The following is a 27,966-nucleotide window of genomic DNA, read 5'->3' on the forward strand; positions in this document are numbered from 1 at the left end:
CGGGGCCGTGTCTGGGTGCCCACCGCCCACCCAGGAGGGTGGCGATGGCTGGGGGCAGCGAGCAGCGGGGGAGCGGGGGGTCCCAGCCCACGGGGATGGGATCAGGGCTTGGACCTGCCTGTGACACCCCGCAGCAGCGGGAGGGTGGCCCAGAGCCCCCCAGCCCTGCCCTGGGGTGGCCCCTGCGCCCTCACCACGTCCTCCTGCCCCAGGCAGCTTTGCAGAGCCAGCTTGCGGGTCACCAGTGTCAGGTCCCCAGCCCAGTTCACCCCAGGTGCTGGGACTGGGGCCTGCTGGGGGGACTGGTGTCCCGTGCAGGGTGTCCCTGGGACGCTGTCTCTGCCCTGGCTGCAGCGTGGTGGAGGTCGGGGCCGTAGCCCTGTGCCAGGACCGCCAGCAGCCTCCCCGCTCCCCTGCCCCACGCCCCAGCCCGTCGGCGGGGATTTCACCACCAGCATTCGTGTTTCCTCCCCACTGAGACCTTCTGGGGCAGCAGGGGGGGCTCCACCGTGGCTAGCCAGGCACCCATGGGTGCTGAGCCTGGCCCAAACCCTGGGAGCTGCTGGCGAAGCATCCAGCGCGGGCAGGGCTCCTGCTGGGAGCCCCCAGCTCCCCCAGCCCGGTCCCCGTGGTCCTGGTCCGCCTGGGTCCCTGCTGCAGCACGAAGCCGGGGGCCCTGCTGCCACGTCCCAGCTGCTGCCCCAGTGCCACCGAGGCTGCGGTTTTACCCCAGTTGTGTCTGCAGGGCAGGGAGCAGGGGCTGGGGGCTGCGGGGGGCTGCGGGGGCTGGCGGTGCTGCAGTGCAGGGTCTCCTGGGGGGGGCCCCGTCCCTGAGCCGTGCACCAAAAGCCTCTGGGAGAGGCAGAGCCCCGTGGGGGCAGGGGCAGAGCCTCTCCTGCCACCGGCAGGGACACGGCCGGCGGACCCCCGGTCCTAGGGCGTGTGTGACGTGGGGGGCTGGGGCTGGATGCTGGGGGGCGTCGGCCCCATTAATCCCTGGGGGTCAGGGCTGGGTCCCCCGCGGGGTCCCACGTCACCTCCCACCACCCCTTCCCGGGTGCTGATCCCAAACCAGGCCCCCTGCCGCCCTCGGCGCCCCCAGCCCCCCGGTTGCCTTCGGACCCAGCGTTGGCCCCTGGCAGAGGCAGGGTCAGGATCAGGCCCCGTGGGGCTGGGGCTGTGGGGGGGCAGCAGCAGCGAGGAGCCCGGCCGTGCCCCAGCCCCGTCCCGGCGAGCCCCGCGCCGTCCCCCCGCCTGGCTCAGCTGAAGTGCACTTCCCGCGCCCCCCCCGTGCTTTTTACTTGTGACGAAGCCGTTTGAAGTTTCCCCCCCTCCCTGACACCCCCCCCCCGTTGTTTGTAAGACACCCGAACCGAGCAAATAAAACTGTGTGAACAACCAGCCCCGCGCCTCCGCCTCTGCCTGGGAACACCTCGGCCCCACCGCTCGCACCCTGAGGTGGGCGCCGGGCACGGGGGTGGGAAGGGGCCGGGAGGGGGGTGCTGGGGAGGGGACGGTGGCCGGAGGTCGGGTCCATCCCCATTGAGCACCGCGGGGTAAGGCGGTGCACCAGCGGGGTCGGGAGCAGGGTCTGGCCCCGTCTCCCCAGGCCCCCCGTGCTGCCCCCCCCCAGCCGCGCTGCCTCGGCTCCGTCTCCTCTTGCCCCTGCCTGGAGGCTTCCCGTCAGCCTCTGCCCTTTGCCTGCTCCACGAGTGCAAGGGTCGCGGGCAGGGGTATTTGTGCCGGCACTGCTGGCAGCAGCCCTCCTCGCCTTGGCAGCGTTCCCGAGCCGTGCTGGCAGCGGGGCTGTGCCGGTGCCCCGTGCTCTGACCCGGGGTCCCCATCTCCTCCCCGCACCGGCACCGAGCGCCCTGTACCCCCTGGATCACCGGGGCTGAGCCCGTGTGGGGCGGAGGCAGAGGTGCTGGCTGGCCGGGCTCCAGCGCCACCAGGTCTCCCTGCAGGATAAATCCCCCTGCTTCCTCCCGGCGGGTTGCCAGAGGCACTCGGTCAGGGTGACAGCCAGCTGGGTGCTGCCTTTGCCACCTGCGGCTGTGCCCCGGAGGTGTCCGTCCCCGGAGCGACGCTGACAACACAGGAGGGAGATGTTCAAGTACACCCCGCCGTGGCAGGTCCTCTGTGCCACCCTGGAGCCCAGGGCGCAGGTAAGGGTGGGCAGCCTGCCTGTCACCCCCGCACCGCTGCGTCCCCGAGGTGGCAGCAGGGGACGGGGAGGGGGCACCGGGATGCTGGGAGGAAAGGGAGGCTGCTGCAGCTGGCGGGCACGCACTGGTGAAGATGTGGCAGCCTGGGCTCCTGCTTGTCACAAGGGGATGGTGCTGGGGTCAGGGCCCCCCGGGGACCACCGCTGTGCAGCCGAGGGTCTCTGCCCGCCTCCAGGCTGGTGGGGGTCCCACGGAGCTCGCCCCAGGCCAGGCTCAGGGAGGGCAGCGCCGGTGCTGGGATCCCAGGGGTCATTCTGGACAACGGGGCCCCGGCCCTGCCCGCTGGCAGAGCTGCCCGGTGCCAGCCCCGGGCTGTGCACACATCCGCACCCGCCGCAGGGTGTGGTGCTCGCCCGTGCCCCGCGGCCGCTGGCGTGGACTTTGTCTCAGCCCCACGGTAAAACAGGCACCGCGCTCCCTCCCGGAAACGCACAGCTGCCCGTGGCCGCGCCGGAGGCACCATCCCCGCGCCCAGCAGGTGCCGGCTGCTCTCCCTCAGGAGCGGGACGGGTGCCACAGGCCGCGCAGGGTGAGTCAGGTTTCCCAGTGCCCCGCAGCTGGGGTGAGTCGGGATTTACACCCCTGCCCTGCTCGGGCCTGGGGCCGGCAGCTGGGGCTGGGCCGTGCGAAGGGAGCAGCGTCTGGTGGGGCGCGGGGCTATGGCAGGGGCCGCAGGATGAGGACGTGGCCAGAGGATGAGGATGGGGACATCCTGCCCCAGGTGCAGGCGCAGCGAGGGCAGAGCACGGTGGCACGGGGGGCACCACCCAGGCCGGCCGTGACGCCTGGTGCCAGGCCGGGCAGGGTGCCCTCGGTGCTGGCTGCTGGCGGCGCTGCCGGGCTCCGGCATCCACGGCCCAGGGCAGCAGGAGCGCTGCAGCCACCGTGGGTCTGTCCTCGCCCGTCAGATACAACGGCTCGAGGTCTCTGTATCCAGCACAGGGGCTGCTCCCCGCTGCCGGAGCTGCTTTGGTTGGTCCCCAGGCAGGACGAGGGCCGAGGGGGCTGGTGGGGGCAGCGGGGCCGGGAGCACCGGGGCTGCCACGGCAGCGAGAGCGCCCGCCCCAGCCCTGCCTGCGCAAACAGGGGGTTATCAGGCAGCTGGCACGGGGAAAGCTGGGCCGGGAGAGGCCCCGTGGTGTAAACAGGAGAGTGCGAGCGGCCTCAGCGGCGACTCCCTGCTGTTTGCTCAGCCCACGGGCTCCTCCGCACGGCTCCCGGCAGCACCCCGGGGCCAGGCTGCGGCACCCGCGGCTCCCTGAGCACTGGGGATGCTGGTGGCCAACTGGCCGTGCCCCCACGCTGCCTCCCCGCTGGGGGCTGCCTGCTCGCAGGGAAGCAGCACAAACTCTTCCCCTGTTTGTGCTCCTCCATGGGGAGATCTCAGCCACACAGCCAGGGTAGAAGAGCGGCTGGCACCCCCCTGCTCTTTGGGGTTTCGGGGCTCTTCAGCACCTCAGTTGTGTCCGTGGAGAGGCAGAGGGTGCCCAGAGGAGGGGGCAGCGGTGCATTAGCACGCCAACACGGTGCTGCAACGCGCAGCACGGCGCTGCCTTGGCACACGGCCGCGTTGGTGCCCCAGCACGCTGCTGTGCCGGCGCACTGCTCGTTGGTGTGCACCGGGGGCCGTGGGCCAAGGGCACGGAGGCTGTGCAGGCGTGGGAGCCGTTGGCAGCAGGGCGATGGGTGGCGTGGGGGGGGGTGGGAACGGGTCATTGAACCCAGGCCAGCGATGAGCCCAGCTGAATTCTTGGAATTCCTCCACGGGGCTCAGGCTGAGCTTATCAGGGCCACGCAGCCCTGGGCCGCCCCGGCAGCACCCACACCCCACCGCCACCCGGCCAAGCCACTCCCCGAGGACGCAGCTCAGGCGGGTGCCACCCTGGGGCACGGGGACCCCCGCGCCGATGGCTCCAGGACAGTAAGTGCGGCACTGGGGGCACCGGCGCCACGCAGAGGGGTGAGCGCAGGGGGTACATGCGTACCCCAGCCCTATCCATAGGTGGTGCGGGCGTGGGGGCTGCCTGCAGCTCGCTGGCTCGCTCCTGGGTGTCCCAGGCGTGCCGGCAGGACTGGGGGCACAGGGGCCTGTGTGCACGGGGTGCGTGAGCACAGAGCAGGCAGGGGCCGGGCAGGCGATGCCTCGTCTGTGCCCTGGGTTTGTGCCAGTGCCACCAGGTGCCGCAGCCCAGGGACGTGGTCGGGAGCTGGGGCACTGCCTCCCCTGCCCCTCGCCGGTGGGTGCCACTGCTGGGCACAGCGGTGCCACGAGGATGGCAGCGCCGTGCCGTGCCCACTGCTGGAACCCCGGGGTGGGGGGACCCTGGGAAGCACCCGGTGCGTGTTTGATGGTGAGGGTGGCCGATGGGCGCTGCGGTGCTGCCCGGCCCAGCTTTCCTCAGTCCTGCACCCCCAGGGCTGAGCCGGGTCAGGCTCTGTGGGCACGGCTCTGCCTGGGGCTGGGCCTGCCGGGGACGCTGGCCCCGGGTGCGGTGCTGCCAGGAGCCTCTGCCAGCCCCGCTGCTCTCCTTGCCCCCTTCTCCTCCTGCTGCCAGCAACCCGAGCTCCCCAGCGCTCCCAGCAAGGACTTTTGCCCCCTCCAAACACGATTACCCGTGGGCAAGTTTTCATTACCCGTGTCACCACAGGCTGTAAACGGGTAATAATGAGTTATGGGAAGGAAAATAGAGGCTGTGGGAATCCAGCTGGGCACGGAGCAGCTGGGGGGGGCATTTCCCAGCAGAGCCCAGGCCTGTTACTGCTGAAGACAGTGGGGTTAAACTATGCAGGGGCATCTCCCTGCACCCTGCGACACCCCAGCTGCCCCTAACGCTGTCAGCGCTGCCTAGCCCCAGGTGCTGCCCCCCGGGAAAGGCTGAAATAGCCCCGGCTGAGGGCTGAGGAGGGGCTGTGGATGCTGCAGGGGATGCATGGCCACAGCTCCCCGACCCCCGCCTGGGGAAGCGGTGGTGGGGTCGTGGTGACAGCACTGCTCACCCGGCCCCCTCGGAGCTGCGGCATCCCACTGGGACCAGTGTTCCCTGCTGGGGGCAGGGACCCGCCTGGGCTGCCCCTCCCTGCCCGGGCACCCACTTTGTCACCGAGCTATGGCCCGGTTGGCAGCAGGAGGACCCACACCAAGGTCAGGGCAGGTGTTTCCTCCCGGTGTGCGTGACAGATGGGTTAAAGTCCCATGCTTTTTATGAGCCATGAAACCGTTTTTATGGTCCTTGCTGTTTCAATAGTCTCAGAGACTTGGAGCTTCCTTCCCATAAACACGCAAGGAGAAATTCCAGGCAGAGGTGGGCACGGTGTCATCAGTGCCTGTCCCAGCTGTGGGCACACGTCCCCGGTGCCACCCACGGTGAATGTGTGCCGAAACCCACGGCCAGGGCGAGGACAGAGGGGACTGGGGACGGGATCTGGATGTTGGCTTTTGGGCAGTTCCCTTTGAGAACAGAGAGCTGACCACTTCTGTCCAACAACTGCCGTTTCTGGGTAAATGGAGCAAATTGCTATTAAGACGTCTTTATCTTGCCTTACTGGTGTCTCCCTGTGGGCTCGGATATCACCTGGGCACTGCAGAGGATGAGTGCTGGGTTGGGGACGGAGCTGCGCCGCTCCGACTTCTGCTCCTTGAGCTTCTCCCGACGGCTTTTCTCCCCTCCCGCCCGCAGGGCCAGCAAGATCCTGCCCTCTGCTCAACACCTCTTCAGGTGAGCCCGGAGCCCGAGGGTGCCCGCGAGGCCGAGCAGTGCCCCCAGCCCCAGGAAGGTGCAGATTTGGATGCTGACTCCTGCCAGGAGATGGACAGGGTCACCAGGCACCTGGTCTTCCAGCTCCCGCAGACGGCGCACCGACACGACCACGCGCCCGCGGATGGCGACGACGACGTGTTTGGGTCCTCTCAGTACGGCAGCCAGAGGGTGGAAAATGGCTACGAGTGGAGAACGAGGCTGAAGTCGCCCTCGTATTTCCTGGATGGTGGAAAGGACGTCTGGACCCCTTCCCCAGACAGGGAGTCCAGGCTGGAGGTGGTTCGGTCGGGAAGCCTGTACGACCTGAGGGCTTACAGGGGTGAGAGGAAGCCCTCGAAGCTTTATGAGGATGACGAGCAGGAACAGTACAGGCTCCATCCACCAAACATCTCGCCCGAGAAAGCAAAGGAGCTGGAGGACGAGAGGAGGGAGGTGATCCGGGGGCAGGTGGTGAGGAAGAGCTCCACCATGGCCGAGAGGTGGAGCTCCATGGATGAGCTGAGCTCCATCAACGCGGGCGCGGGCGGCCAGGGGGAAGGCAAGCACAAGGGCACCAGCACCTCCAGCTTCGGCATTTACTTTGACAAGACATCCTCGGGGAGGGCAGCAACGCCCATCGACCCCGAAAGCATAGACAGGGAGCAGATCAACTTCGCCGCCGCCCGGCAGCAGTTCCTGATGCTGGAGAAGACCAGCCCGGGCTCCCTGCTCAGCCCGGGGCAGCACGCCGTGTCTCCGAAGCCAGAGGCGATGACAAGAATCTCTAGGCAAGAGTGGCAAAGTCCTGAGACCGCCACGAAGGCTGAGAGAGGTTACGGCGACGCCGGTGTGCCCAGCCAGGGCAGGACGGACACGAGCACTTACCAGGTGTACAACGTCTCCTACAGGACGCCCGTGAAGGCGGAGGGTTACGCTCAGGGAAGGGATGATGCCGGGAGGTTATATCACACCGGGAAAACATCCAGCCTGACCAAAGCGTCGTCCAGAGACGACCTGGACTCTGGCTTGGGGGAGATGTACACCGAGGGCAGCACAGGCTACGTCAGCAATGGAAGCGTGGAGGTCTTCAATGGCCTCGTGGAAGTGAGGAACAGCAGCAGCAGCCCCGACAAGGAGCTGAAGGCCAGCAACGAGACGCCCATCGAGCGGGAGATCCGCAGGGCACTGGAGAGGGAGGAGAACCTCTGGAAAGAGAGGGGCATCCAGCGGCTGACCTCCAGCAGCGAGCTGGTGGAAATCCAGACCAAGCCTCTGCTCTCCATGCACGCGTCTCCTGTTCCGGGCAGGAAAGGGAAGGACAAAAGCCGCGCTTCCTTCTACGTCCAGCGGGAAATAGAGCAGGAAACCAAGCGCGAAGAGGATCTGAAGAGGCAAGGGCGGCTGCTGGGGCTGTATGACCGGGGGACGCAGCAGGAGCTGGACGAGCGCAAGAAGGTGTTCGAGCAGGAGGAAACCCCCCCGCCCAAACCGGCCCCCGCGAGAAGGGCAGAGGAGCGGAGGAGCTGGGTCCACGAGGAGCAGCCCTCGAGCCACGGCTCCGGCCCCGCGGAGGACACGCGGGCCGGGAGAGCCCTGTCCACCCACACGGTGACCCTGACGCGCTCCCAGGCGGCCCAGCCCCGCTCCGTGCCGCCCGCCGGCGAGAGGGGCCGCGGGGAGCCCCCGGCGCACGACCACGCTTCCGCCAGCGCCGGCAGATGGGCACGTGAGGATTCCCAGGGAGGAAGGCTTCCCGGCTCCACCCCGAGCCCCGCGGGACCGGGCGTCCTGCGCAAGGAGCACTTCTCCTTCCCCTTCTGGAAACCCAGGATCTCCTTCGTGGACGACATGGGGACGCAGAGCCCGCTGAGGAGGGAGAAGGGGCCGGATGGGGAGGACGGCCGGGACGAGCAGTACACGCTGAGGACGTGGAAGCCCCAGACGTCGACGCTGATCGAGGAGGAGATTCGGAGCGACCTGCAGCGGGAAGAGGAGCTGCAGGAGCAGCGCAGGCGGCGGCAGCAGTTCGAAGGCTCCTCCCTGGGCAGCAACGACGGCTTCTCCAGGGAGGGCTCCCACTCGCGCCACAGCTCAGGTAAGGGGAGGAAAGGCATCGCAGGAGCGGGGCAGGCAGCTGCGTCCTGCCCCTGCCCAGCGTGGCTCCGAGTCCCAGCAGGAGCCCTCAGCGGGTGGGCAGGGAGCCCTGGAGTGCTCGTATGGAGGGAGGCAAAGCAATGAGGGAGCAAGATCCCGAGTCACAGCCTGTGCAAGGTGCCCCTCGCAGCTGGAGGCGGCCTCGCGCTGCCCTTTGGGATGATTTGACAAAAGGGCCCAGAAGTGCCCAGTGCATGCATTGCCCCTTCCTTGGTGCTGGCACCCAGGGGTGGGCTCCCAGCGGTGACCACAGACCCGCAGAGGTCCGGTCCTCGGGCTGGAGCCCGGCCCCGCCGTGGGTGCCTCCATCCCCGGGGTCGTGCTCCCTGCAGCCCTGGCAGCCCGGCCCCTCTTTCTCTCCCCAAGCCGCCTCAGGTGCCAGCGGCAGCTACTCGGTGTCGGGGTCCCCGGTGCCCACCCCCTCCTCGCGCCAGGCGGGGGTCCTGGGCCTGGTGTCGTCCTTCACCCCGCTGCGCGTGGCGGCTCCCGGCCCGGACAGCAGCGACAGCCTCAGCCCCGACTCGGCTCACTCCAGCACCTTCGAGGAGAGGAGGAGGAGGATGAAGGAGGACGGCAAGGTGAGCGCATAGGGGGTGCTGGGGCTGCCCCGGGGGCGGCAGCGTGGGCTCCCTGCCCTGCTGGGTCTGGTGCTGGAGGCTGGGGGGGGTGGAAGGGCCCCGCCATCTGCTGGGGGTCCTGGCCCAGGGGACCCCTGTGGTCCCCGTGCCGTGCTCGCACGCCTCCCCCGGCATCCCCCTGTGGCCGCCGCTCTGAACCTCTTTTCCTTCCTTTTCCCAGTACGCAGGCATCGAGCCCGTGGACAAAATCAACACGGAGGTAAGGCCCCTCCTGCCCCTGGGGGACGGGGATTGGGGGGCTCAGGGGGTCCCTGCCCGGGGTCGCTGCTCCAGCCCCAAGCGGCCGGGGGGGGGCAGGCGCCACACGGGGCCGGACGCCAAGGGCGGGAGCCCCAGTTAGGGGGAGGGCAAGTTGTGCGGAAAGGATTGCTTTTTTTTTTTTTATCCATAAAAGTGTTTTTGTGACAAATCGTGCTTTCTGGTCCCCCCAGGTGGTGGAGAGCACGCGGGTGGGGCGGCACAAGAGCGCCATGGCACAGCGCTGGGAGGCCGGGCTCTACGTGCGGGACGAGGACTGAGCCGCGCCGGGCGGCTGCCACCCGCAGAGACTCGCACATCACAAATTGCATCCGTTTTTAATAGAACAGATGATCCTTCTGATAAATTAAACGTGCTCGTTTGTGTCCCCCCCTTTCCCCTGAGATGAAATAATACTTATGTAAGGGGGTAAGAATCAGATCACTTTCTTTTAATTTCTTCTGCCAGGAGACAGCTAGATGAAGAGAAATCATACGGTAATTTAACTTCTTTCTCATTGCAAGCTGTGTCCCTTACAAAAACAAGTTTTATTTCTGAGTGGTTTTAGGTTTTCAGATGCTGCAGCCCCAGCCGGGAGGGTGCCTGGGCTGGAGCGTGCCGCTGGATCAACACCGAGCCGGGAAATTGAGGTTTCTGATTAAGTCAGGCAATCTGCTGAAGCGCAGTGATATCTAACATGTATTAATGCTGTTTATTTTGCTAATTTATTAAAGAGTCATTACTCTCATTCCTCCTGCTGTGTTGTTTGCCCAAACGCTCCGCTGGTTCTGCAGCTGGGGGTTAAAACGAGCGCGGGTGTTTCGGGAGGCCGGGGCCGTGCCTCCCGCTGCCGGCAAGGGGGCCCCTGGATGGGGCCGGATCCTGCCCACCAGCCCCGGAACCTCCCCGAGAGGCCGAGCCGTCAGCGGGCAGGAGCGAGCACGCTGCACCTTGCACGGGCCCCCTGCGTCCCGCGGTGCTTTGAGCTCAGCCCCAGCTCACGCTCAGGGAGGTTTTGGGAGCCTCGCGGGGGTGCAGCAGGTTCCCTTCTGCTGCCGCTTCCCCTTTGGGCTCACACAGACGGCGGGGTCATGGTACAGTACATACAACCCTGTGTATGAAAAAAGAAAACGGTTTTGCAGAACCCTCTGGGTGCTCCCTTCTCTTGCCAAGGGCCAAACTGCTCCTGGCGGCTCCAGCAGGGCCCCGCCGTGCCTCCCGGTGCCCCCCGCGACGGGGCCGTGCAGCGCCCGCTGGCACCGAGCTCGGGCAAATTAATTTGTCTGCGCTGGATCTGGGTCTCCGCCCCAAGCAACTGCTTCTTAATTGAGATGCAAAGATGACAAGCAGGTGGGGAGCTGCGGGATCATCCCGGGTGGTTTTCTGTTCCTCTTGGGCCCCACAATGAAGAGGGGAAAGGACGGGGCCGTGTCCAGCCACGTCTCCAGGAATGCCCTGTGTGCTCCTGGGCAGCTGGAGACACCGGGCAGCTGCAAGCCCAGGGCTTTTGGTCGTGCTTCTTGCAGAAAATAAATGTTCCTAGAAATCGGGTTCCACCAAGTGTGTGCATAAATGCATTTTATTAAACAAGCAAACAAAATTGGGACACTGCCTTGCTTTAATTCTTCTTTCAAAGTAGAAGTGTTTCCAAGTCCCCTAACCGAGGCCTCTCAGAAGCCCTTTTTGCAGAAGACACTGCTCCTAGCAACAGCCTACGCTGGGTAATTTCCTAATTATTTAAAATGTTTACAGTGCGAGCTGCCGTGACATGCGCTGGGACAGTTACTCGAAATTTCTGAAAACGCTAGGCCCTCGCTTCTACACAACGAAACATTTCTGGGGCTGATCCTTTCTTCTGTGAGCAGCAATTAATAAATACCCTTGATGAGATCTAATTTAGCCATCTACACAGGATGCTACTCATCTGTTTGACATGCAGTTAACCAGAAATTTAGCTTAGAAACACTGTAAGACAAATAAAAGGATCCACAGATATCCTCCCACGTATAGAGGCAAGTGACTTTCCCCTGGCATGTGAACGCGGCGAGCGTGGGGTTTTGGGGAGGCACGAGGGCTGCTTTCCCTCCTCAGGCTCCTTCCCACCGTAAGGCGTGGGGGCGGCAGGGCCCTGCTCGCGTATTTACTGTGTTTGCTTCGTGTTTGCTTTGTTGCTTTTTCCCGCAGCAAGGCGGAGAACCAAGAGATGCCGGTGTGACTGTGAAAGGATAAATTCTGCTGACTAATTGCGCCACCTGGTTTTTGAGGTAGCAGCCTTTCATTAAGGAGCTTTGGGACGTGGACTAAACAGGTCAGCACAGAGGAAATAAAAGGCTGACCTGCCTGCTGTCTTCTTGTTTCATCCAGCCAGAGTAAACCTGAGCCCTGTGGGAAAGGGTTTGCTCTGGCTCTCGGTGCCTGTTTGCAATTTGCCACACGGAGCTCCACGTGTGGCCATTCCTGAGCTGGGCACGGAAGGTTTGCAGGTTCCTGCAGCTGCTGCACCAAAAACGCAGGCTGTGGTGGGCAGCACGAGGAAAGCTGGAAGGCTCTGAGCGTTTGATGGAGCGAGTTTGTCTTTTTTATGGCTCCTCAAGCATCTGTGAGTTACTTGGTGATGTTAAACTTGAACGGGGCTGCTTCTGGCGAAGGCCTTGGCCACAAAGGCCTCCTTAAGAGCCCCTGACTGGGGGCTCAGGGGGATTTCAAACGCCCAAAGCCCGCACAGGGCCGGCTCTGTTGCCGGGAGTGCCGGCAGGCTTGCTGCAGAAGAGAGCAGTGAGTGTGCTGGTGTTCTGGGAAGCTGTTACCTGGTGGTTCAGGCTTACTGGTTCACCCTTGTAGGACAGACAAACAGTACTAAGTAAGACTTAATTTTATTAGAACATGTCAACAATTCACTCCAACAACCGGACTGTAAGAGTATATTGACCGAACAGCTGAAAGAAGTTGTTTAAGTCTACCGAAGGCTAATCATGTGGCTGTATTTAGTGCCCTGGGGAAAACGCCATAAAACTTTTCAACGCTGTCAGATATTTAAATAACTTTTAAAAACAGTCAGAGTTTCTTAAATCTACAAATCTTTCATTAAGAAAAACGACATAAACCTTGTTGAAAGTATTCCTATGAGCTATGGATTAGCAGCTGGCAAACATGGTATTTCATCATCCTCCTTCCACCCCACAACGAGCTCACGGTATTTATCCCTTTATGATGGGCTGTGACACGGCAGACTAAATACAGTTTGCAAGTGTCAGCTCCCCTAAATACAAGCACAGCTTGTTATTCAGCTGCAGAGCCCTCTCCCTGGCAGTGCAGCTATTTTATCATGTCACTAATAATAGAGTAGAACGTTAACTTTTCACGTTTGTAAAAATAGAACTCTCATATTTATTTAACTTACTGAATTACCAATTCTGTTAAGAAAAAGAACAATAGAAGTTTTTCACTTCTCCTGAAAGCTAAAGTAATGCAAATCTGTAGATGTTGGAAGGTGACACTGAAGGGATGGATTTTCTCTTCAACCTCTGCTAACTGTCGCTACTTAAACCTTTCAAACATACTTTGAAACAGGCTCCTAGCCAAGTGGCACAACAGAAACCAGCGGCTACCTTTACTTCTTGGCCTTCTTTTCAGCTCCTTTGACTTGCTGGATAATAACTTTCAGCATCTTTTCCATTTTGGATTTTGTCAGTGACTTTCTGCAGTACCACACTTGGTCCCACATGGAGTAGAGGGGCTTGGGAGACAGGTAGAGCGGATCGTAGTCGTGAAGCATGTCCAGCGGCCTCTTCTTAGCGTACTTCTTGTAGTCCTGGATCGGACAGTTATCTGGGTTGTCAGGCCTGGCAAAGAGGTGTGCAGCTGCTTCCCCCGTGGTTTCCTCTGCGTGGAGGTCGTTCTTCCACGCCAGGTACTCCAGCCCTGCCTCATCCTTTCTCAGCACCAGCTGTCCCCAGTACAGGTTCTGGCTGTGATTGTGTGTGCTTGCCCCAAACCCCCTAATGATATTTATGAGCATCAGGTGCAGAAAGCCCTGAGGGGTCATCTGGCTCAACAGCCCGTTCTTACGAAGGACATCCACGTTTTCATCCGTCAGGTTCTCTAAAATAGTCCACTCTCCCTCTCTCTCTTTTTGAGACAGATGCTGACGCTTCAGTTTTAAGGCTTCCTGAGACATTCTGAATTCCGCTCCTTTAACCACGCTGTACTCGTAGTTGTGATCCTTCAGGTATCTGTCAATGCTGCTCTGGAAGAAGTACAAAGAGTTGGCGGAAAAATCCATGCCGTTTTGTTTCTTTGCGGAGCTGTAGAACCAGGCCAGGTAATTATCGAGGTCTTCAGGTGGCAGCTTGTAGATCTCGCGCGCTTCAGAGGGGCAGTGTAAAACCAGCCAGTCTCTGAAAATCTTGATGTCGCCAGCATTCCGGTTTTTCTTCTTCAGCCCATCTAAAAGATCAGAAACAGCACTGTGAACAGCACGAACTAGCAAGATCAGCAAAATAAAAGGGGGCACAGAACAATGTTCACCTCCCTTTTAAAAGTAAGTCAGACTGAGACTGTCACGGACCCCTTCCCTTAAAGCTCTGGCTTTATCTGTGTTCTCAGCCAGCCCGCGCTGCTTGACAGCGCTGCTCTAGGCAGGACTGCTCCCTGCCCTGTTCCTTCTCGCTTGACTGGTGAATCTGCATGCTATCAGCAAGGTAAATGTGAGATTCTTTTTCTTTTAGAATCCTGTTTAATGGGGACAGAATGATTGCCCGGTGAGATTTCATCACTGAATGGGATTGTGGGATTCACGGGGTGGAAAGCACTGGTGCAAGTTTTATGGGCTATCTGGGACAGCAGCAGGACTGGAAACGGGAATTGTCGTTGGTGGCTTGTCCTTACGTTGGCGAGGGACCAAATTTCACCCCCGCTGACTTTGGAGCTGGTTCTGTGTGTCTGTGGGACCGCTCCCGTACCCACTCGCTGCGGTGCTGGCCCTGAGGCTCCAGCAGTCCCGAATGGCCTCGCTGTCCTTCAGCAATTTGCAGCTACTCTGGCAGTGCCTTACGGTGACTGCAGGGGCCACGCTTGGCTCTGCTAAAATAGCTGGGAGTTGGCCTGTGCTGTGATCTGCCTCGGGACCGAGTGGCATCCATCTCGTATGTTCAAAGCCTTGTAGCAGACGCTATGTAAAACACATTTCAAAGCGTTCCCCTGCACGGAAACCTCTCCAGGGCAGGAGAGCTCTCATTGTGGAATAAAAACATTAATGAAAGTTAGGGGTGAATAGTAAGGAAGCAGCAAAAGATGAGTAAAAGTGTATTTTTAAAAAAGGGTTGCCAGGATTCCAGTTGGGTTCTTTCTCAAGTTGCTATGGCAATACCACATCCACCTAGTTCGATGTAGCATGAGAAATTAATTCTTTGGATTGCTGAAAAGCTCCATCTGCTCGCCTGTGACTTTTCCAGGGCTGGGGAGGGGTAGATTAAAAAGGGTTCTAGAGCCAACACCTAGAAATTCCCTTTTGTACACCAAATTATTTTGTACACGCTTAGTTGTTATCTTAAAATGCTGTGGCGGGATTGAGGTGGATTCTACTGATCCCTACTGATCCCCGTGCTGCTGTTCCGGTGCTTTGCCTTTGTTACTGACTGATCTACGTGAAGAGATGAATGGCTTGTAAATCAATACGTGCATGCAAAGGCCTCGCTTGAGCCATAAGCCATTTATCTTGACAGGAACAGCGATTGCACAGACGTTCCCAGGTGAATTCCCCATCCCTCCTGATGATGTACGTTGTCAATTACGAAAACAGTGCTCATGAAACTGCACCAGTGTGCATGGTTGTGGCTACGCAAGGCATGAAAACGTAACGCTGAGCGCATTGAGGAGGACCACTGGTGCTTTAACTACACCCACTGTGGTACAGACAAACCCCAGTGCTCTCAGTAACCTGCTTGCTCTTAGGGGCTGCGTGGGAACGCGGGTGTGTGGGACTCAGTGCGTGGAGGTGAGAGGCGTGCTCTTGGCTGCTCTTCCTGTTAGGTGGAGCCAGGGCATTAAGCTACTGGAAGGAAGAGAAATGCTCTGACTTGAACCAAATTTTCAAAGTTTGCCTCCGTGTTTATGCCCAGATGCTAGCAGACAAAAACGTAAAGATGCCGAGGCAGCAGTTTACCTGGTGGTACTGTGCGACACCACCTGCAGGCATGCAAATCATAGAGGCAAATGTTGTGGCTCTGCCAGAGCATCTTTAAAGTCCTGGGCATTTGCATTTTATTTGAGGTGTTTAATCATTAAGTAACGTGTATGTACCTGGCATCAAGGATCTGGTGCATAACATATATCCTAAAACACGATCACTTAAATCAATTTTATTGATAGCTTCCCCACTGCTAGCATCGTTGTGATAGTGCCTGCACGCTGCGTGCCAGCTGCTCCTTCTCACGCAGACGGTGTCTGTCCCACAGCAGGATTAGAACAGCCACTGGCTGGGCTGTTCTCATGACAGGGAGTCATCTAAAATACACTGTGCGTGACTTAGCCTTGGTGTTGGAAGCTCCCTGGTAAGCCATGGATCTCACAAGTTAATGTTTGTGAAATTATATTTTCCCCCACTCCAGCAGGATTCCAAGGACAGCATGTAGGAAGATACCAAAAATTTTGGTCCCATTGCTGTCTCTGGGATTTTTTGTCATTGACTTCAGTGAAGCCAGAGATTCAGCCCCAATTTCTCCATTTCACTGCTTTAAAAGTTACTTCCTTGTGCTTTTTTCTCTTGAGACCAGAGTTCATGTCTCTGGTTCCAGCTTCTCACAGGGATTCTCTCTCAAGCACAGCCAACACGCTGCATGGTGATACTGAACAAAATGAAAGACCGAAGTATTCAAACTGGATATTTTAGGCTGGGCCACAGCCAAGTGTACATTCGGGTAGCACAGTGAATGCCATCATCTACTGAAGCGATGATTGCTTAAGCTAGGAACCTTTTTTAGTTCCTTTCAGTAGAAATAGCATGCCCCCTATCAGCTGCACTTATTTTGATGCCCCAATACAGATTTTGGCAGCTCTACCAAGTCCCCCTCCAGGTGATTAACAAAACATGCCCACATGCCCACCAACGCTCCCAGGAATGAAGCTCCAGACTGTCTTACTTTTGTTTGAGGATGGATGCTCCGAATTCTTGTTTTCTGGGCTCAGTAAGGCTGAGTGATGAGCTGTAAGCTCAGACACCGACGGTTTGCTCCCCTCAGGAGGGTTTTCAGCAGCATTCCCACTGAAGCCTGTTCCTGGTGTGCCACACTCGGGACAGCACAGTTGGAGTTGCTGCTGGACATCTACAGAGGTTTCAAACTGAAAGAATGTCACAGAGGTGGGTGACTCTAGTTGGGCTTTTGCTTCAGTGCTGGAGACAGAAATTTGTTTTAACGGTTCCTTTGGTGTTGCTGACCCGGTGGAATTCCTTGCTCTAGAAGTTTCACTTGTGAACTCCACAGGATTAAGAGGACCTTGACACATGAAGCTGCTTTCCAGGATCTTCTGATTATTTACAGGGGATTTTAGAATAGAGAGAAGAGTTAAGGGTGGCTTTTCTGTAGGGGCAAAGCCAGATGTGGGAGTGGCTGGCTGCTTGGGAATTGCAGTCTTCTGATCATGATGCGTTTGCAAATCTACCTCAGCAGTTACACAGCTAGTTGGTGGTGAGTCTGACCAAATATTCTGTCTGTCTCCTTGGTTTTCTGCATCCGATATGTGCTGTTCATCATCAGAGATGATTTGTGGATCTTCATTGCTTCCTAGCTTCACTGTACGTGCGTCTGTTTTGATTTCACCTTTGGACACATGCTGTTCTGCTGCAAAGCAGGGTTTCATGGATTTGTTGTTTTTCTGATTTTCTCTGGGTGCTGGTTTGTTATGTACTATGTAGACTGTGTCATCTCTTTGTTGAGTGACCCCTGGAGATCTGCTACGTGATCCTGTGGCAGCAGTGTCTCTTCTAGCTCTCTCAAAAGGTGAGGTTACCCTGATCCTCTTTTCACCTGAGTTAGCTTCCCTCGATGGAGCCTCGCAGGACGTTTGCCTCTTTCTCTTTTCTACAGCTTCATTCTCTTCTCTGCTTCTGAAGTGTAATTTTTCACACGGCCAGTGATATGCGTGTCCACCCCTACACATCCACAGGATAGAATTCTCTCTGCTGGGATGACCCGAGCTCTGCACCGCTTCCAAGGCTGGGATTTGTTTGCAGATATTGCCATGAGTGTGTGCCCAGGTGACGAGGTTGGAAAGATCCATGCAAAGTGAACTGCCATCGCCGCACCTTTCAGCACTGACGCTCTCGTTCTGCAAAAACATGTTGGGAGTAAATTAAGTGGAAGAGTATGTGCATGACATAGCAGTCCTGGGAACGTTTCCATCCCACCTCAACAAAGTAATAATTCCAAATCAGTGAGCCTTCTACTGATTCTATTTGTGTACTTAAAAAAAAAAAAAAAAAGTCTACTTTGAAGACCTAGAGGTCTTGCTCAATACTTGAGCGTGGTCCTGGAATGAGGAGCTTATAATAGATATTGCATACTTATGTGCTCAGAGTCTTGATCAAGTAGCTCAGCGTAAGAATTTGTCATGCCACAGCAGCTGTGCATGTGTTCTACAGCCACAGCACCGCGGAGATCGATGTTCTCACTGAGCCACCAAGCCTCTACCACAGCGCAGGTGATGGGAAGGCACCTTGCGAAGTGCAGTGCTGTCTGTGGGGCTGAGTCCTGCGGTCCAAACAAGCTTGTACCCAATTCTGTACTCCCTTATGGAAAATGTAACGGGGAAGTGTCAGGAATCAGCTCCTCAGTCTCCCACTTCCCCACAGCCAGCAGGGCTCGTTGCTCTTTTGACTGTGAAATGGTAGCACTCCTGGCACCAAAGGGAAATCAGACACGTGAAGCTGTCTGTAGGATGCTTTTCAGAGACAGAAAAGTGGACCTTGCACCCCTGTATCTAAAACTTGTTTTAAAAGATCTATATTTTTTAATGTTATAACTGATTCTGTTAGAAAGAATCACCTATGGGATCGTTTATGCCATAAAATACACTCACCATGCTGCTGGTTTCTATCTCACCGAGTGCTCGTTCGGGTGGAGTTCAGTAAGTGACTGTCGGAATATCCTTTCCTTCTCAGAACCTAAAATACACGTTGTGTGTGTGTATGTAATATATTTATTACATAGTTAAAATCTCTGGCTAGCAGATGCCACTAGTTTTTGGGCACTTTGATTACAATCTGTGGCTAGCGATCTTTAATTCCACAAATGGAGCGAACTGCAGAAACAGAAGGGCCAGAAATTGTGAAGCGACTTGTAACATTATCTGAGTTTTCAAATACTGACACGAGGCAGTTTCCTAGCTAAGGGGTTCTCTGCATCTGTCATTCATGTTTACTGGAGAAAATCTGAAATTCTCCCATCGGTTTTGAAAACTTCCATGGAGTAGTCTGGAGCAGCATAGCAATTTCTGTGTAACAGGTTAGAGGAGAGGTCAGAGAGGTGACGTTCATTCCTGTCGGTGTGTATATTGCAACACAGCCAAGAAACCTGACCGTGCCTTACGGGACTGATCCGGCACACATTTATAGCTCCTAATGGCAGCCCGTACCCCAGGCTGCTTAGTCTATTATTAATTAAAAATTTTGCCATAAGTGGTGGCAAAAGATGCCAGAAGGAACACCAAGGACTGGAATCTCATCTGGGCTGGCCCTGCGAGCAGCTCTGGCCGCTTCCCTCGGCTCTGAGGGTGTGGGTGAGCGGCGCCCATGAGTGCGTCCTCGCCCTGCGCCTGAGCTCGAGCCTCGGGGCCGGCCGCCAGCTCCGGGCGCTGCTGTTCTGAGCCAGCTGCAGAGGATGGAAGAAGCCCATCCCAGCTGACAGCCACAGCACTGCTCCGCTTCTGTGAATGCGGTGTTTGTCTGCAGGGATTTATTTCGTGGGCATGTTAGTTACACTGAGGGGAAGCCTGCAGGCGCGCGGGCTGGGAAGCGGCTGTAGCGCAGCCGTCTGTTCGTGTGCCAGCAGCCGAGGCAGAGGCTGTGCTGCTGCCCTTAGTGCCCAACCTCTGCCCTGCCGTGTTTGTCAGGCCCATGCAGGGTGAGGAGAGGCCGGGACGAGGCCGAGCAGCCCCGTCTGGAGGCCGGGAAGGACGAGCGTGGCCGCCTGGGCTGCCGGCCCCATCTGCGAGGTGAGGTGGGGACGCAGGGAGCAGAGGTGGGAGGAGGTCGTTGTGATCACGACAGACAAATCCCAGGGAGCACGGAACTGCTGCTTGGCCAACCTCCCACGCTGGAGAGCTCCTGGAAGCGTGTTTGCAGCAGCCCTGCTCGCTCGACCCAAAGCTGCCGGCGACCAGCACGCTGCAGAGTCCCGGCCGCGCTGCGTGGCTCCAGCTGGCGAGGCGCTGAGCACACGCTGCCTGCGAGCACTTCGGCCTGCCGATGCCAAAGCAAAGCGTGCCTCGCTGGGTGCAACGCCCAGGCGAGGAGGCATGCAGAATTTCCAGGCAAACGTTTACTCGTTCCAAGCAGAAGGAAAACAAAATACCATCGAGGTGGTGCGGGCTTCCGAGCTGCCTGTCCTGAGGGAAGCACAGGTGACAGCCACGCTGCCCAGCACCCGCAGGACAAGGAACAGCTCTGGACATAGGCACAGCACAAGCCCAGCAGAAAAGGAAAGAGACAAAAGCAAAGCACAGAAGAAAGGCTCTCTGTAACCTCAGCAGACAGGTCGTGGCACTAACTGTTCCTTTCCCCAAGAAAAGCACAGGTCAGATCTCCTCGCATCAGTTTAACTTCCCGATGAGGACTGAGCAGGAGGCATCAGAACCTTGCCTGTTTGGGGGTGAATGCTGCATGTCAGCAAAGCTCTGGAAAGCCTTCTGCTCTTACGCTAGCATCACTGCGTGTGTTCCTTTTTATGGCTTCCTAATGATAGTACAGATAATTTTAGCCTAGAATGCTTTGCTGTCTGCATATGCCAGCTTGTGAAATATGTAAAGCCAAGATTTTAAAAGAATCTTCTAACTGAAGCTGCTTGCTTTAAAAAAAAAAAATCCCTGAATACGTTCTGGGAGCAAAGGCATGCTTCCAGGGAATTTTAAAGCAGCAAACACGTTCTGAGCTCAGGAACTGTTAATCTGGTGTACGGACGTATGGTCATCATGATCTCGCTCCCAATGAGCCCTAGAGAACAGAGTTGGAAGGCACCTCGGGTGGCCATCGAAGCCAAGAGAAGAATGAGCTTTACCCAGGCTTCTCCTGAGAGGTGCTCGCCTTCAAAGCTCCCAAGGACAGGGGATTCACAGCCTCGCGCAGCGCCCTGCTCCTGGGCCTTGCCGTGCTGTACAAACTTGGGGGAGCAGGTTTCTGCTCTTTCTGAAGTTAGTGATGAGTTTTATCTTCCACTTCAACATGAGCAATTTCTCCCCAAAGAGCTGAACTGCCTGGGCAATCTGGCACTTACACACACTGTGGGAAAAGGTAAGAGAAGCGGAAGCTCTGTGGTCATGAGGCCATGAAATTATGGACTTGGCAGATGAACATCTTGATTTCCATCACGGCTGTCTTTAAATGGAATGCTTTTATCTCTCCTTATCTCCGAGCACATGTCTTCCTTTTCCTGATCCCACTGAAAAAGCCTTTTTTTCTCTCTTGATATTTAGGTCCAAATAAAAACTCTGGTGATCAGCTAAGGACGCTTCTTCAGCCCTCTCCTGCGCTGGTATTTACATGAGCTGAGGGTACCTCCAGAGACGCTGCGAAGTGGAAGTTTGGATTTACAGTTAGAGCTGAGCGGGGGAAGAAAACCAAACCATGCATTTACCCCGAAGGGCTGAAGTGGCAGAGGTCTCATCGCTTCGGTCAACAAAAATCAGTCACGATTGCTGCCGCAACGCCTCCGGCTTCAGCAAACCCAGGATCCTCACGGGGGAGGCGATCTGGGCTCGGGGCTTGAACTTTGTTTTGAAACCTCAGGCCTGGTTCTGTGGCCGTGAGCGAGGCAGCATTTTAATTGTCTTTCCAGGAGAGGCTCCCATCTGATAATGGACACTGCGTGCAGAACCCACACCTTTGTGCAGAAAAACAGGACATTCCACAGCTGCCTGATAAATGTTTTTGTTTATTTTTTTTAACCAATAGGGTTAAAATTAGTGTGCTGATACAGCTAAGTGAACTCATGCTAAGTGGATTCTCACTAGAAGGAAAAAGAAAAATGTTTAAGAAAAAAAATCTACAAGCTTTTGCTGTCTCACGGTCCTGATCCACGCTGAAGGTTTTCAAGACGTTAGCACGATATTTGCGTACTTCACTTGGCCACGTTTTCTTGAACACAGAGATAATTTCCCAGAAGTCTGCAGCGTTTCAAGAGAGCTCTTTAAACTCAAAGCTGACTAAAAGCATTGAAATGCTTCTTCCCTGTTAAGACCTTCTTGTGCCTGGTTTGAGCCACTGGGGGGGGGGAAATACTCATCCATTTCTGACAAACTTTCTGAAAACCATTTGTTTGTAAGGTTTGTATATGGAAATCACCTGAAAATTTGTACTTTTTCGCATTCCAGTGGACTCCATGCAGCGTTACGTTATGCTAAAGGTTGTCTGAACCCCTCTGTGACACACAGGCTGATGCAAGCAGGATAACTAAATAAAGAAACTAATTGTATGGACTCTCCAAGCCCTTTAACCACGGTGTTCCTGTCCCTCCACCCTGTAATAGTGCTAGCTGTGTTTCTCTGAAGTCTCTTTATAAGTCTGCTTCACAGATTAGAAACCCGAGGCAGGCACAAAGCAAGTAAATAGGAGCGCTTTGCCTTTCTAGCTCCAGATAAGACAGTGCAGGAAACTGGAACAATCCCGGTAGGAAAACAACAGGATACAGAACAGCAGTTCTTAAACGTGACTCCCAGCCCCTGCCCCCAGCATGAATTGTTTGCTCCCGCTCACTTGAGAGAGCTCACCAGGGGTGCAGCAGCACGGGACAGCTGTGAAACGGGTGCACGGGAGGGGACGGGCTGCCAGAGAGCCCTGGGAAGGGGCGAGGGGCGCCGCTGGGGCACGTGGCGGCTGGGCAGGAGGGGTGAAGCTGTGCTTCCCCGTGTCCGCTTGGAAGGAGCAAGGAGGGAGCTGAGAGCAGAGCAGAAGTAGCTCATGGCGCTAAAAGTCATTGAACTTATCCCACCGCTTCTAAGCAAGGGCCTTTGGGGTGGATCAATCATTTCCCAGCACATCGTTCTTCCCGTACTTGTCAGTGTGTCTCTCTCCTTCTCCTGGCTATGCCGGAGCCTTCTCAGCACCTCTTCAGCTCTCTTCCTGCTCCCCCGTATCCTTCCACTGCTCCTCCTGCCCTGCTTGCAGCAATGCAGCTCCCAAGATGCGCTCACTACAAGGTGGTGATAGTGGGCAGGGTGTAACTGCTTGCACCAGCTCCGAGAGACGGCTATTGAACAGCCTACAGCAATCACATTCCTTAAACAGGAGTATTTTGGTCTAAAGAACTGGATGCTTTTTTTCAGCTGAGTCTTAATTATCTCTTCTCTTGAGGGTCTGCATTACAGAGCTGCCGTCCTTGTAACACAACCGAGCTCTAAATCAAGTCGTCTTAAAACAGAGCCAATAAAAGCCTGCAGCCAGCTGGCAACAGATCGCCTGGTCCAACCAACTGTAATCAACCACTAAAAACAGATGTAGTAAAGGAAAAAATTAATTTGAAATCACCAACTGCTATAAATAGGCCCTAATATTTTAGATCCCTGCAAAGAAGTGGGAAAGCTGAAATGTGAGTAGGGCAAACCCGTTACCGCAGAGCGTTACGGCACCGGGCAGTGACCGTGCTCCTTCTCCCGCTCACGCCGCCGGTTGTGAGCTGGTGCCACCGGGGGCCGAGCGGGCCGTTATTTCCCATAGCGATTGTCATTTATTTTCCCGTTTTTGTTGTTTTCACGTTCCTTTTCCCGTTGCGCACGAGGTTCCGAGCGGCACCAGCTTGGCCAGCGGCGCGGTCACAGCGCAGCACCGGCGGCTTCGCGGAGCCGCAACGCAAAAACGAGGGGGGAGAGGGGGGAGGAGGCTCGGGTACGGCCGGGAGCGGGGCCGGGAGCGGGGCCGGGAGCGGGGCCGGGAGCGGGGCCGGGAGCGGGGCCGGGAGCGGGGCCGGGAGCCGCCAGCGCGTCCCCGCCAGGGGGGGCTCGGCCGCCGGCCTGCGCGCCCGGCCCCGCCCACCCCGAGGCCCCGCCCCAGGCCCCGCCCACTCCATGTGTCCCCACCCAATGATGCTCCGCCCGCGTCTTGAGGCCACGCCCCCATTCTGAGGCCCCGCCCCTACCGGTGCCGGGGGCGGCGCCTCCTGTCCCCCCGGGGCCTCTCGGTGTCCCCACGCCCCAGCGGGGGCTGCGGGAGGGGGACGCTGCCACCCTCAGGGGCTCGTTAAGGCCACCGTGGAAGTGCCCCCGTGGCCCTTACCTCCTGCACGGTCACTCAGGATGCTTCAGGGAGCCTCCCATGGAGCACGGCAGCCTAGGCCGAGAGGCGAGAATCCCACCAGGACCCAGAGGACAGGGCAGCCTAGGGAACAAGAGAAAGAAGGCATTAGTGATTTAGGAAATGATCTTACAGCAAGTGGTGTGGGATGGAAGCAATAAACAGCAGGTTCTCTGCCCCGAGAGCTGAGTCTGCAGCCACTTCTTATAGGTTGTGTGAGGCAAGGAGCTGGGATCGGCGGTATCTGGAGAGGCACCCTAAGAGGCAGCGGCTCCTGGTTTGTCTCCCTCTTGAGTGCTGCGTTCAGCAGGAACCGAGTCTCACGGATGAAAAATACCACAGCTGGATGGCATCTTGCCTCCTGGAGGAGCAGTGAAACCTAGCACTGGCACACCTAACCATTAATTTAGGAAAGAAAAATACATTCTGGCATCACGGCCCTAAGAGGCTGCCAACCCTTGTCCTGCAGCAGCGATAGCACACTTTCCAACATGTGAGCAAGAGCAAGTAATGAAGCCCACTCTCCAGATTCAAGCAAAATTTGAGTCAATAGCTGGGTTCAGATCTGCAGTTCTCTGCTGTAACTGCCCTGAGTGCACAAAGGCGTTTCTGTACAGACGTTTTTGGAGGTTTTGGAAACCTCCCCAGGCCTGCACCACAAAGCCTCTTCCTGGGCCTTCCAGCGCACGCTCTCAGATGAGCCCGGCACCAGTGAACGTGCCTTAGAGAATCACCCAGGCTGACGGCTCCCCAAAGCCTAACTGGGTACCTCAAATAAGCTATCTGTGCACGGCTAAGCTTGTGGGAAGGCAGGCCTGCTGGCCAGAGGGCTGGGTTACAGCCACAGCCGAGCTCCTCCGCCTACATGAAACCCTTTTTGTTTCTTTGGTGACCACACGTGTGCTTTAGTCCTCGTGGCAAAGCCCGGGAGGGCAAATCCTGCTAGCTGGCTTCGAGTGGCTGCAGAAGGAAGTGGTTAGCTCACAGTATGAAACGAAATATCTTCTCAATAACTGAAGAATTGGTTAATCGAGCAAGAAAACGCACGCTGTATGTGCGGAGCAGGCAGCTGTGCACAGCCTGCAGTTCTGCAGCCTCCCGTGCCCCTGTGCTGCAGCACATCCCCCAAACCCCTGCTGCAACGGCGCTGCCATCACGCCCTGCACTCACTGCCCTCGCCTCTGAGCATCTCACCAAATGAAATATTCAACGTGCTGAAGGATATTAAGTTCCTTTGTTCCTCTGGCAACCGAGATCCTGAGCGCTCTCAATCCTCCCTGCCTCCACGTGGCGCAGGTTCACGTCTCAATGTTCTTTTAATGCTCAATTTACTACTCCGGAGGCCTCAGCACCGGCTCACCTGCGTTACACAGCAACTCTGATGTACAACCTACTGGGCAAGGACACAGCTACTTCACGGGTGGGTATTTCTCATCCGCACCCAGGCCCTGAACTGCGCAGGTGGGAAGTGCTCGGGGCAGAGCTGGTGGCTGGCTGTGCAGGAAGCCAGCTCCGTCCTGTGCCGAGCAGAGCCCAGAGACGGCTCCCAGCGTCTGCCCAGCAGGGCACTCCCTAGCAGAGGCCAGCTGTAACTCCACAGACATCAGGAGCGGTCGGTCTCCGTGTTACAGCACTAGTTAGAACTAGTTAAAACACTGGAGGTAGGTTACTCGTTCTGTTCATCGCTTCCATCTAGTTGTCAAACAAGAGCCACGCTGAAATCCCTGCACCACCTCTTCCCACTTCCAGCACCTGAAGCATCGGCGAGCCCTCATCCCACAGCGCCAGGCCCCTGAGCTGCGGGAGCAGGGCTTCCCCGCGCTGCCTGCCGTGCCGAACACCCCCCAGCAACATATGGGCCCGCCAACAGAAGCCGCCCGCTGCATAATTACGGCACTGACAAACCAATTGAACCTCGGCAGCTGCCACTGGGGAGATCTCATTCAGTCTCAGTATTGCCTTTTAAACTTAAGTGGCACTGGAACAAACACATCTTTGATCCAAGTAGGAAATCATTTGGAGCTTTGTGTTTAATAGAGCTGAGGCCCTGGGAAAATGATGGCTTTATTAGCCTGGATGACCGTGCGGGCCTCATGGCAGGCAGGCGGTGGTTTGCTCCGACAGTCCCATCACTTCCTCAGACCTGTTTGGAAGTATTTGTTCTGGAATTGATGTGAAACAAGGACTTTAATTCAGCTGTGCTGCTGAAGCACCTACAGACTATGAGGAACCTCAAACAAGTATTACGGGAGGAGGAGAGGGAGCACGATTTTGGCAGTTCCAGAATAAAGTTACGTCTCTGCACTTCTGTCCTTGTGCTACGTCGTGCTTTCCTGGGGCCTGCAAGATTTGCTGCAGTAAGTTCAATAAGGAAGAAGCAAGATCCATAAAATATTCAGTAATGATTCATACCAAGTAGCCACGAAAACTTCGTCCTTCAGCCCTTCGAGCTAGTTGGTAGACTGGTTTGGCAATACAGTTAAAGAAGCTGTTTTCTTCCTAAAAAGATAGTCTCAAGGATATGTTTTAAAATACCGTCTTGCTCTGATTTTTCAAAAAGCATTCTCCTGGATTCTTTGGAAACTACTTAAATGCTTCATTTCTTAGAAGGTTGCTGTAGAAAAGCAAGTGAGAGGTTTCCCAAGAAAACCACATCAGCGTATTCACTGGTGGAGGGAGCTGTAAACATTGTCAATCTAAATATTGCTCTTAGTTACAAACAATTATACGGGCTGCGAATGGAAGCTGGCTCTGGCACAGCAAAACCTGCCGTGCAGACAGTAAGAGGGGGAGCAGCTTGCAGACGTACACCTAACGGCGAATGTCTAGGTGCTCTGCATGTCTGTCTCTGTCTCTTTTAGGGCCCCTTCCATTTAAATGACCTGTGCTCAGCCTGACGTTCTGTCTGGAGTCACCCAGCACCTGGGTAACATCCACTCAGGTAGCAGATGCAATGGGAGACATCGGTACGAGCCAGCAGCCCCTCGGCCCGACAGGTGAGCGATGCAGAGCCTCAGAAATAATGCATGAGCCACGTGGGGCCCGGCAGCGCTGCTCGCATGGTGGCTGCCACGGCTCCCCCACTGAGCTGGGAGCTGCACGCCCCGAGAGCTGGGGTGACAAAGCACCCGCCAAGGGACTCGCTGCTGGGGTGTTTCTGAGGAAAATGGGCACTCGGCGCTTTCTGCTGGAGTTACGCAGAGCCCCCGAGGTCCCAGCATGAGCGAGAGCTCGTGGAAAAGCTGCCTGCTGAGCCATCACGACCCCTAAGTGGTTTATCAGGAAACTGGCAGCACCGTTAGAGTGGAATAAAATAAAATCATTGTAAGGAAAGAAAAGAGCATTCCAGCCGCTTTCTGAGCAGCTTTGTAGCACGGGAAGGTGCCTGAACTGCACTAATCCTTCACTGCAGAAAATGCCTCCGAATAAAGGAAAAGAAATGTAGAACTGCAGCCACACAGAAGAGACCCCAAATTATGTTTATTTCCCTGCCCTAGGATAGCAGGGGAGATGTGCTTGTAAGGATGGTTGTTTGTATAAATAAATGTTCATTCTTGGCAGTGGAATGCAAACTATGCTGAAGGGCTGGAAACAGACCACTCTGCAAAGCTGAGGCCAGAGTAAGGGAAAGATGAAGCGAGGCTGTCGGGAGGAAATTCACATTCATTTTTAGCAACTTGGAGAGTTTCTCAAGCATGTTTGACATTTTTAATTATGCTGATGTAGAACCTATTCCAAGGACAAAAGCGGTCAGGATTGCTGGGTAAACAATTAGGAAATCTCATACCAGCCAGCTAGGGGTAGTGTTGCCTGTGGGGCTGGAGACTCTGCTGAAACACGGCATCATCTTTCATACATCTAGACAAATGGAATTTGAGTGTCTTGCAAAATCTTTGCCTAGGTCAGGAGACTCAGATCCTCATCTTGCAAGCTTTTTCGAAAGGCGTATTTTTGACAGTACACATGAGACAGGAAGGAGATCAGTCTGCTCTGCTGCTACTTGGCTGAGCTTTCCTGCAGTGTTTCCTGAGAGGCTAGGAAACAATCTCGTTACGTTTCTACCAATTGTCTCCGAAGCGTTACCCTTAGAATGGAAATAAAACTGACATTTCTTCAGGAGAACAAGATCGGCTCTGCAGCGCCGAGCCCCAGAGCCACGGCCTGTTGGTCTGCCTCCCATGCTCGGCACATTCTGCAGCACGCCTGCAGCGCCTGGGTTCGTGCGGGGAGCAGTGGAGCAGAGCTCAGCAGGCTCGCTCGCCCTCCTTCCTCTCTGAAGAATTTGCAAAGAAACGTACCTGTGGTTTAATTTCTGAGTCAAGGCTGATAAAGACGGCACAGGAATGGCAAGAGTTTGTTAGCGAGCAGAAAGGTTGCAGGAAAATGAGAAGGGAGTGGTTTTTAATGCACACCTGCTCTGTTTGCCTCGGCCACCGAGCTGCGGGTGCTGGCGGCACTTTTAGGCTGGTAGAGCTGAA

The 27,966-nt window shown here is 56.7% G+C and overlaps 2 protein-coding genes across 3 annotated transcripts; one reads left to right on the forward strand and one right to left on the reverse strand.

The window, feature by feature from the left end:
• Window positions 1-6,031: 6,031 nt before the first annotated feature.
• Window positions 6,032-9,739, forward strand: MISP (mitotic spindle positioning). The gene is made up of 4 exons (XM_032203766.1): window positions 6,032-8,057; window positions 8,483-8,694; window positions 8,915-8,953; window positions 9,186-9,739. The coding sequence occupies exons 1-4, from the start codon at window positions 6,032-6,034 to the stop codon at window positions 9,270-9,272; spliced, it is 2,364 nt and encodes a 787-aa protein (XP_032059657.1). The 3' UTR covers window positions 9,273-9,739.
• Window positions 9,740-11,986: 2,247 nt separating this feature from the next.
• LOC116499123 (uncharacterized protein KIAA1958 homolog) lies at window positions 11,987-23,510 on the reverse strand. Of its 2 annotated transcripts, XM_032203750.1 has the most exons (3): window positions 23,471-23,510; window positions 16,131-17,316; window positions 11,987-13,437 (listed from the first exon to the last, which is right to left on the reverse strand). In XM_032203750.1, exons 2-3 carry the CDS (start codon window positions 17,266-17,268, stop codon window positions 12,602-12,604), a joined length of 1,974 nt encoding a protein of 657 aa, XP_032059641.1. In that variant the 5' UTR covers window positions 17,269-17,316; window positions 23,471-23,510; the 3' UTR covers window positions 11,987-12,601. The 2 variants fall into 2 exon arrangements, with proteins under 2 accessions (XP_032059641.1, XP_032059640.1); XM_032203749.1 differs by lacking the exon at window positions 23,471-23,510 and having other exon boundaries at window positions 16,131-17,328.
• Between the last annotated feature and the right edge of the window lie 4,456 nt (window positions 23,511-27,966).

The sequence above is a fragment of the Aythya fuligula genome, chromosome 26, assembly GCF_009819795.1.
Source record: "Aythya fuligula isolate bAytFul2 chromosome 26, bAytFul2.pri, whole genome shotgun sequence".
In the NCBI taxonomy this organism is placed as follows: Eukaryota; Metazoa; Chordata; class Aves; order Anseriformes; family Anatidae; genus Aythya; species Aythya fuligula.